General features: G+C 38.4%; 1 protein-coding gene across 2 annotated transcripts in view; it reads right to left on the reverse strand.

Moving 5' to 3' along the window:
* The window catches only part of LOC107718827 (coiled-coil domain-containing protein 85A-like), a 36,414-nt gene extending 29,212 nt beyond the window's left edge, over positions 1–7,202 (reverse strand). Inside the window, exons 1-2 of one of the 2 annotated variants that reach the window (XR_001637462.1) lie at positions 6,466–7,200; positions 3,867–5,336 (exon numbers count right to left, since the gene is read on the reverse strand). Coding sequence is in view for 1 of the 2 variants with exons in the window: in XM_016526060.1 (XP_016381546.1) it covers positions 4,385–5,336; positions 6,466–6,705 (1,192 nt within the window). In the remaining variant the exon portion in view is untranslated. Of the gene's footprint in view, positions 1–3,866; positions 5,337–6,465 lie in introns of both variants that reach the window. The other variant, XM_016526060.1, reaches the window with a different exon arrangement.
* Between the last annotated feature and the right edge of the window lie 2,023 nt (positions 7,203–9,225).

Raw genomic sequence — 9,225 nt, forward strand, 5'->3', positions numbered from 1 at the left:
TATGTTTCTTTATGTATTTTATTTTGATAATGAACAGGCTGCGATGTCAAGGTAGCAAAAATGTTGTGTGTGCGCGTGAGGCGCCAGAGCGATCACTGCATTGTTTTTCCAACAGTTAATCGTAATTTAGTCATATACCAACGCTGGTTGGTCATACAAGCAAGACATTATTCATCACTGTAAAGCCTTGGCAAAATAATAAGTATAATTAAAATAATAATAATAATAATAATAATAATAATAAAGTCTGGTTCCGTTGCTCGTCTCTGTGCTCGTGCTAGAGCTGTTTCACTTATGTCGGTGCTCGTGCTGGGGCTGGTGTTGTGGATGCCGATTTTGGAAAGAAAGGAAAACTGTAAAGCTTTTGCAAAATAGAGAACAGCTTTCCGCCTGGTTTTCCTTTACGTGAACTTTGGATCACGTCATAATGAATAGAAACTCAGCACAATTTTTTTCCTTTTCGTTTTGTTAATCTGTTAATGATTTAAGTGAAATATGTTTGTTTTTGTGCCCTGCTGCACTTCTCTGACACTATGACCCGTTTCAATGGCAAACGCTTTAGCGGTTCACTGACGACAGTCGAAGTTGAAAGTGATCAAGACATTTCTCCGGAGCACAATGTTACAAGAAACGCGTCCCTGTATAGAAAGTGACATTATCACTAACATTGATCTATAGCGAGTTTAAGCACTCTCAATAAAACAAAACTGTTATAATCACTGAAGCTGTATACACTGTTAAATGAATCTCTTACTTACATTGTACAAGCACAATGTTACAAGAAAGAAGACTGCCCAGTTTAGCTCTACGTTGAGAATGCTCGCGCTCGCAACATCGACATTAAGCTGCAGTCAAAGACTTTGCTCACCAAAACGCTCGGAGAGCGCAAAGGATTCGGTAGAGTTTTTGCTTGTTTGTGGTTGTCAGTTAATAAAAAAGAATAAATAAGTTAATTGCAAAAGTTGGTATATGTATAGAAAGTTAATTTTTCTCAAAAATGGAGCATATATAGTAATTCTTTTCATTTGTTTTTCTCCTATTTTTTTTTTTTTTTTTACTGTTCATTTTCTTACTGAAAGACATGAATTTTGCTTGTATAATTTTTTTAAACAGTTAGCAAGGCGTATAGGACAGTGAATCGTGCTGGCCATTAGCCTACATGAAATTCATCAATGCAATGATAATTCACCACATTCATTACTGATAAATCATTTATGTAAATAGAAGAAACGGACTCAGTAGTATAATTGCAGCAGATGCACAATAAATTTTCATACATGACATCACTGCTGGTGGGAGGGGCCCCGTCTCTTTTTTGCGGGGGACCTCTAAGATGTGCGGTAGCCACTGAGCACACTCCCACTCCCACTAGTATTAAATATTAAGCCGCAAAAAGACGAATTCTTCATGTCTCTGTGTTAATGAATGGCGCAGACGCGCGGTTTTGTTTACTACTTGTACTGAAGCGTGCATGATGCTTCCGGTGATATTAACCTCTGCCCTCTCACTAATGAGGACATAAATACATGAACAACATCTCCAGAACTGCTCTGAGAGTCACTTCATGAGCATTGAGCAGTTGACGGAGGGGCCCCATCTCTTTTTTGCGGGGGACCTCTAAGATGTGCGGTACGCCACTGAGCACACTCCCACTCCCACTCCCACTAGTATTAAATATTAAGCCGCAAAAAGACGAATTCTGCATGTCTCTGTGTTAATGAATGGCGCAGACGCGCGGTTTTGTTTACTACTTGTACTGAAGCGTGCATGATGCTTCCGGTGATATTAACCTCTGCCCTCTCACTAATGAGGACATAAATACATGAACAACATCTCCAGAACTGCTCTGAGAGTCACTTCATGAGCATTGAGCAGTTGACCGTTTCATTTGAGTAAAACTATCCTCATATCATATATACACACAGAAATGTAAAGGTATTCACGGCAACCCGTCAAAATAAAAGTTCAGTTTAACTTGAAGACATTGCGGCAGAAATACTGTATATTTATATTGTTCAGTAGAATTTACGTAATAGGCTACGACTACTAATACAATTATTAAAACCTTATTTTTAAGGAATAATCATAAACTATTTCTTCAATGTTTTAATTGTAATATTAAATCCCCTTTATTTTCCAAAAATAACATTTGTTTAATTTTCATTAATTAAAAGATCAATTAAATGAATGTTTTATGCCTTAAAAAATGTAAATACACAACACAGAATTTCTGAGGGGGAAAAATTTATAAGGCTATTGTAAGAATACATTTCAAATAATTAGACATGCTAAAACAGAATTTGGTAACAATAAAACATAAGGTTGGAAAAAAAATAAAACATTTCATAGGGCCCTAAACATGTAATATTTGTTAAACTTTTAATAAATTGATGTTTGATGATTTAATTTGATGATTTGATTATTTTAAATTGATGATTTTAATTAATTAGACATGCTTTTTGATTAATAAAATGTAATTTAACCATTAAAAAGGAGTCGAGAAAAATTAAAACGAAGAAGAAAAAAAAACGAATCCCAAGGCCGTAAACCTATAGGAGAAACATTGTGTCTGGTACCAAGCTTGCATACAAGGCCTTTGTGCACTCAAAGAAGAAACAAAACACAGGACTTAAGATAAAAGTAGCTTCTAAATCAACCATTCATCTGCCAGGAAGAATACTTCAATAATGCTACCATTTCATCAATGTTTATGTACAATCTATAAATCAAAACATCACATTTGAAACCATCCTTCATCAGAATAGCAGCACTATTTCTAGTTTGAGATCTGCAGAGCATCCATTTAGGTCAGTGAACTCAGGTGTTAATTAGCAGCTGTTATTTTCCTATTAAATGCAATGCAAGGTAAACAGCACACAGCTTCAGGAAGAGTCCCACAGCCTTGGCAAGCCACACAACTCAGCAATTTTCTCCTCCAAGAAATCATTAGCAGAATATAGTTGGAGAGAATGCTACACATCAGGAGCAGAGTCTGATATTCCTCCCTTTTGTTCTGCACACATTCACGTGGTTTGTCCTGCAATAATGTTCACTGCAGCTTTTCTGATATGTCAGCATCTATTCACAAAGCTATGAAGTATCTATTCAAAGCAAATTCATTTTTAATTTATAATTTACACCAAGAGGATACACACCATTTTTTCTTTAATCCAGTAAAGTGTAATTCTGACAGGATACAATAATTTAGATTAGCATTAGGAAGCTCAAACAGCAGCACCAAAGCCATTGGTTTGAACTCATAAAGTCCCACAGAAACTACAAGCAAGATCACCAAGATGATGCTACAAAAATGAACAAACGTGACAAGACCCAGCTGAGATCTGTACCAGCACCTTGTGGTGTGTGTGTGAAGGTTTTTGTTTTTACTACTGCTGAGGTGTTTATGAGCCTTATGCTGGGTGTATGGAGATGAATGAAGTTTACTGTAGGAGTTGAAACTATTCTGGGTTTTGTGTGCATATGTACAGTATATATCTGTGTGTGTAATTCAAGAACATGTGTGGGTTGCAACATTCAGCATATGCACCAGGGTGGCCACTATTTACAACTGAACTGAGAATGCCTTTAAAATTCCAATTAAAATCCTAAATTTGAAATGAGATAGCAAACAGAAGGCAGAAATTTGAATTCAAGTAAAATGAAAACGTATTGAAATTTAAAGAAACTTTTATGATTTATTTAAACTAGAAAAGCATAGTTTTGAAATAAGGAAATCCCTTTTTTTTTTTTGGGGAAGTTTCAATAGAGGAATTTGTAGGATCATAAGAAAAGGGGGGAAGAAAGGGCTTTTCTTAACCCTGCTCCTTCTCAAGTGCTGCTGACTCATACTTTGCCACTCCACTCACCTGCGTGCATATGGTAAATACAATGGTGTCCACTCCTGGTCCTCCTGGGCAGCACTGTCTTCTGGCTTTTGTTGGGCCTCTGAGCTTTTTGGTCTTTCATTGATTGATTACAGTGTTCCCTGAGCTGGGTTCCAGTGCATAAAAAAATGACTTCGGAGGCACAGGTACAGAGGCTGATTGATAGGAAGCAGCTAAAGCCTGCTAAAATCATGGCCCAAGAGGACCAAGACTGGACACCACCGACCTTTACCAGAGATGAGATGTTCTGCTCTAGCCAAACACTAAAGCCCCTGCTCTATCTGGCCATGGCCTCTCCTGAACTGAGCAAAGCAAAACTAAACTAAATGCAGATCATGGCTGGCTGAATGGGATGGTTTAGTGCCTGGCTGGGAATTGGGGCTTTGCTGGCTCCAGGATGAAGGACGACCATCCCCTCTGCGTGTGGTGTACTCAAATGGGACTCCATATATCTCATTGTGGGTGCTACAGCAGGCTCCAATCGGAGCCACCGTTCATACCGCTATAGATGTTCCGGTGATGAGGGGACATCTCCTCTACGCCCGGCCTCTTCTGTGCCACCTCTCGGCCGGGGCTGCCAAACTTGCCATGCTGATGCCTCAACAACTCAGGGCTCCCAGATATGACACGGCCCTTCTGTAGGTGCTCCGGTGTCCCTGATAGAATCTGTTTGGGCTCTGGACTCCCACACACACTACCCATGCTACCCCTGTGCTTCTGGAAAAGGTCCGGGCTGCCAGGCGGCTGAGAGGACACCAGTAAGTGTTTTGAGAACTGCTCTGGGCTGCCTCTCTTGCCAAGTTTCTCTGGACTGAGACCCCGCAGGCCCTTATGGTCCGGACTGGAGAAGGACCCGCAGCGAGAACGGCAAACCTGGGGAAAGGTATGTGCTGCATACTCCTGGCTGGTGCTATGTCTTCGGCTTGTTTGCTCAATACCCTTTGCCTCCTCCCCTGAGCCTGGCTTATGTAGGTGGTCAGGACTGCCTCCAACCGGGCCACCCAACAGCTGCTGCTTATTTGTGAGATGGTCAGGGCTGTCGGTGCTGCCCGCGCTGGAGGTACTGCTCCCGTCACCCACATCCCTTAGTAAGCCAGGCCCAGGGCCACTAGCGTGAGACAGGCTGCTCTGACTATCGATTGAACTCCTGCAGCCGGCTGGTCCCCCAGTACCCATCGAACCGCTGGTACCTCCAGAGCCCTTCTCCTCATCCAACATGAGGCACAGCTCTCTCAGTTCAAGGTTCTCTCTCACCACTTCCTCCTGCCTCTGCTCCAGCTCTTTCAGCTTCTGCAGGTAAAGCGTCACCTCCTTACGCATGATCCCTGCGCTGTAGCGGCCCAGGCGCTGCCACTCCCTCGACACCTTTTTCCCTTTCTGCCGGTCGTCATCCAGAAAGCAGCAGAGGTCCCGCAGCTCCTGGTTGTCCTCTTGCAGCTTCTGATTCACCTCCTGGAACGATAAAGTCTATGACTCAACACTGATGTCTAAGCAAAGCCAGTTTGACTGATGAAAGTGAAGTTAAACAAATGCTGCTGGCATCAGTGCTGCACAACAGAAGACAGAGTATGAACAACAGAGACAACACATATTCTAGTAGAATATTCTAGTCAAGTTTTTCAATATTAGTAGGAAAAAATGTATGAAAAAAGAAAAATATATGTGTATTAACACTCATAATAACATATAGTATTTATAATATTAATGTTAATTTATATTCTAAATTAATTAACATTTTAAATACAAAATGTTAATTTATAAATAATATTTGTATTATATATTTTAAATGCTTCTGATAACATATAGTATTTATAATATTAATGTTAATTTATATTCTAAATTAATATTTTAAATACAAATGTTAATTTATAAATAACTTCTGATAACATATAGTATTTATAATATTAATGTTAATTTATATTCTAAATTAATATTTTAAATACAAATGTTAATTTATAAATAATATTTTTTATTATATTTTTAAAAATGCTTCTGTGTGTGTAAACACACACACAGAAGTATTTTAAAAATGTAATAATTATTCATTAAAAATATTAAAATAATATATTATTATTACATATATTTTAATGTTATTGTAAATCATGGTTGTAACTTGACTTGTCAGGTTCTACTTTACGCAGGGCCTACTTTACACATCTGGCTACAAACAATTATTTTTTGTTTATTTTTTCCCCATAAGACAAGTTGCCATGTACTGTTCTATGACAAAATTACATTTAAGAGGCGCCCCGGGGACCTTTAGCCCCATTATACCTCATCATAAAGAACTGTATGTGCGAGGAGCTACATATTTAGAAAATGTGAAGGTAAAAAGAAAAACTATTTAAAGCTACAAAACATGAAAGGTCAGAGGTGAAAAGCTTTAACTGCTGCTTCTGTCAAGGCCACAGGACAGTTTTAAAAAATAGTTATTTTATACAAACATTTAAAAAGAATAAAATAAAATTAGCTTTTGTTTGTTTGGTACCAAAAGCGATGTGGTATTCATAATCAAAAGTGAACTAAGTGAAGAAGGGTTAATGCAATCACACCCTGTCACCTGAACACAGGCTCGCCTTACCTTCAGCCCCCGTATTTCGTTGAGATGCTGCTGAAGCCTGCGGTTCACCTCTCGGATGAGATTGCTGTGGTCCACTATGACGCTCATCTTCTCAGCTTCGGCTCTGCGGAGCCGGCGAACTAGCTCCTCTTTGCTCCATTTCAGAAGCTCCTCATCCGTAAGTTTGGAAAGGTCCTCTGAGGGACCTTCTGCGCTCTTGGATATGCTCAACTGCAGCTGAGGCTGGGTGGTCTTTTCCATTCTCCCGAGCAACTTAATATTGAAGTGCTAGGCTATAAAACAAATCGCCGACAAGCCGATCAAATCCTTCGTTCGCACTTTCCAGCAAATTCCCTCTTGTTAGGATCGAATTTTTGAGACTACAATTTTAACGATAACTGTTCTGTCCATGCTGTCCCATCTGAAGATAGGGATACAGCCCTAGAGTACCGGCGAATACTTCTCCTCCTTATGCACTTGCTGTACGGGTGGACCCTCTGTCTCTACGGCAGAGACTCGGTGTGTTTCCATCTGTCCGTGAGCATCCTGTCCAGCTCAGTGTGGTGCTGAACCCGCGCATGAAGAAGGCGCACGGCTGGTCGCTTCTGTGCGCAGGGTGCGTGACAGCAGCCTCTCAAATTGCTCGACTGGCTGAGTTGTGATATTTCTCTCTCCCTCTCTTTCGTTCTCTGTTCCGCCACACGCCCCCTTCTCTTGGAGACAGCTAACTTTTTGATATTGGGCGCCACCTGGTGGTGTTAAATCAAGCCTACATCAACCTGACCATTTTACAGTTTTTCTGTCACTTTGGTACATTTCTTGAAACAATCTTAATATTTGCAAACAATAATGTGCATTTCTCAAAACAATTCGTACAAACAGGACCACACAATGGATTACTTGCAAGTAACTTGCTCAAAATCATTAGTTCATCTCTCAAAAGTAATTATTTATGCCAGTGAAGATTTCAGTGCCATCAGAATGACATGTCCTTGTGTCCTTGATCATGAACAAAATGCTTAGCCATGTTGTCAAACTAGTGTACTCTGATGTAAACTATGGCTACGGTTTTGATGACATAGACTGAAAATGCACAAATGCACTTACCCTGTATATGTCAAGTCAATAGTACAAATGTACACATTACTGTATGTGTGGGATATAGGTATATATGACATGACGCCTTTATTTTTTTCTTTCCGACTTTTTTTTAGTTAAAAATTGATTTAAATGCATCAAAAAAATACCATATGAAGTATCTCTCCCATGTATGTACTCACTCACAAAACAGTTATTTGTCATTTTTCTCTTATTCAAAGTGTCTAAATATCATGTGGTGCGACCGTCCGGCCATAACTGTGGTTTTGGAAACATCTTTGAAATTACCCTAAATTTATTCAGATAATTTTTCTGCACTATTTGGCATGATTTTCAAAGTGTTTTGTAATTCTGTATAAAATTGCAAAGCATTTGTATTTATATTTCCATCATAATATACAAACAAACTTTGTCCAATAATGTCCATTTTATGAAATATCACGTGGTGTGACCATCAAGAAACTATCATTTTGGGACTTTTATGCTGAAATCCATTTAAATATAGGACATTGCATCATATACCAGTTCGGGACCCAAGGACCCATGGGAAGCATCAAGCATGTTTGTAACTATCTTTCAAATTTAAAAAAAAAAAAAAAAACTTTTTAACGCTGGTATGTAGTTACCACATTTGGATATCATGTGTTATGACCTCAAAAAATCAATGAATATTAAGTTATTTCTACAAGTACTTATTTTTATTATAAATTTCATAAATTTATATTAATTCATATTATAAATTTCCTTTGTAGGAAGCTAGCTTGTTTTGTTTAGGTGGCCAATTCTGTGCTTGTAAATTTCAACTGAATTTGAAAATATCATGTGGTGCAACCAAATATCATGTGGTGTGACCACTTCAGAGTGTTTTCCATTATAGATATGCAGTATGTCCCAGCTTGGCAGATTTAGATTTAGAAATAGATTTTTATGCAGTTTGGGTCATTTAATTAAGATCTGCCCCCCTTAGTTACTGTTGCTACGTCTGACAAACCATGGCACTTTTATGCCACACATCACGGAGCAAAGAGGACACTGACAATGAGCTTACATACAAGACAGAGCAGTCTCAGAGTTCAAATTTTGTCATTTTTTAAAGAAATTCAAACAATAAATACTGTTTTGTGGCTTTTTAATGTGCTGTGACAGATCGCTGTAGCGCCTCAGTTCAAGCGGCACATGAAACGATCATCTCTTCATCTTAGATATATCACAAAATAAACATGAATGAACATCAGAAGGCATCTTTTTTCAACCATGAAAAGACGTCAATACACACACCATTTTTCAAGTTCAAGTCCACAATGTTAATCTACTCTCCTGGCTGGTTTGTTTGTCGGACAAAAATGACAGATTCTGTGTCATAATTGGTCAGATCGTCTGTTAATCAAACTCCCGGCGAAGGGTCAATTGAGCATGAACGTACAAAAGCATTCACAATTTACCAAAAGTATGAGAAATTGCTTTTATGACGTGCACAAGTGACTAGATGATGAGGAGGTTGAACAAGTAGTTTTGAGAATTTCAATTCTGATCTGAGAAATGTACCAAAGCGAGTGAGAAAAAACTGTAAGTCATCTGCCAATTTAGCATAACATATAATAATAATAATAATTATAATAATAATAATTATTATTATTATTATTATTATTATTATTATTATTATTATTATTATTATTGTGGTGG

The sequence above is a fragment of the Sinocyclocheilus rhinocerous genome, unplaced genomic scaffold, assembly GCF_001515625.1.
Source record: "Sinocyclocheilus rhinocerous isolate Xijiao unplaced genomic scaffold, SAMN03320098_v1.1 scaffold3288, whole genome shotgun sequence".
Lineage (NCBI taxonomy): Eukaryota > Metazoa > Chordata > Actinopteri > Cypriniformes > Cyprinidae > Sinocyclocheilus > Sinocyclocheilus rhinocerous.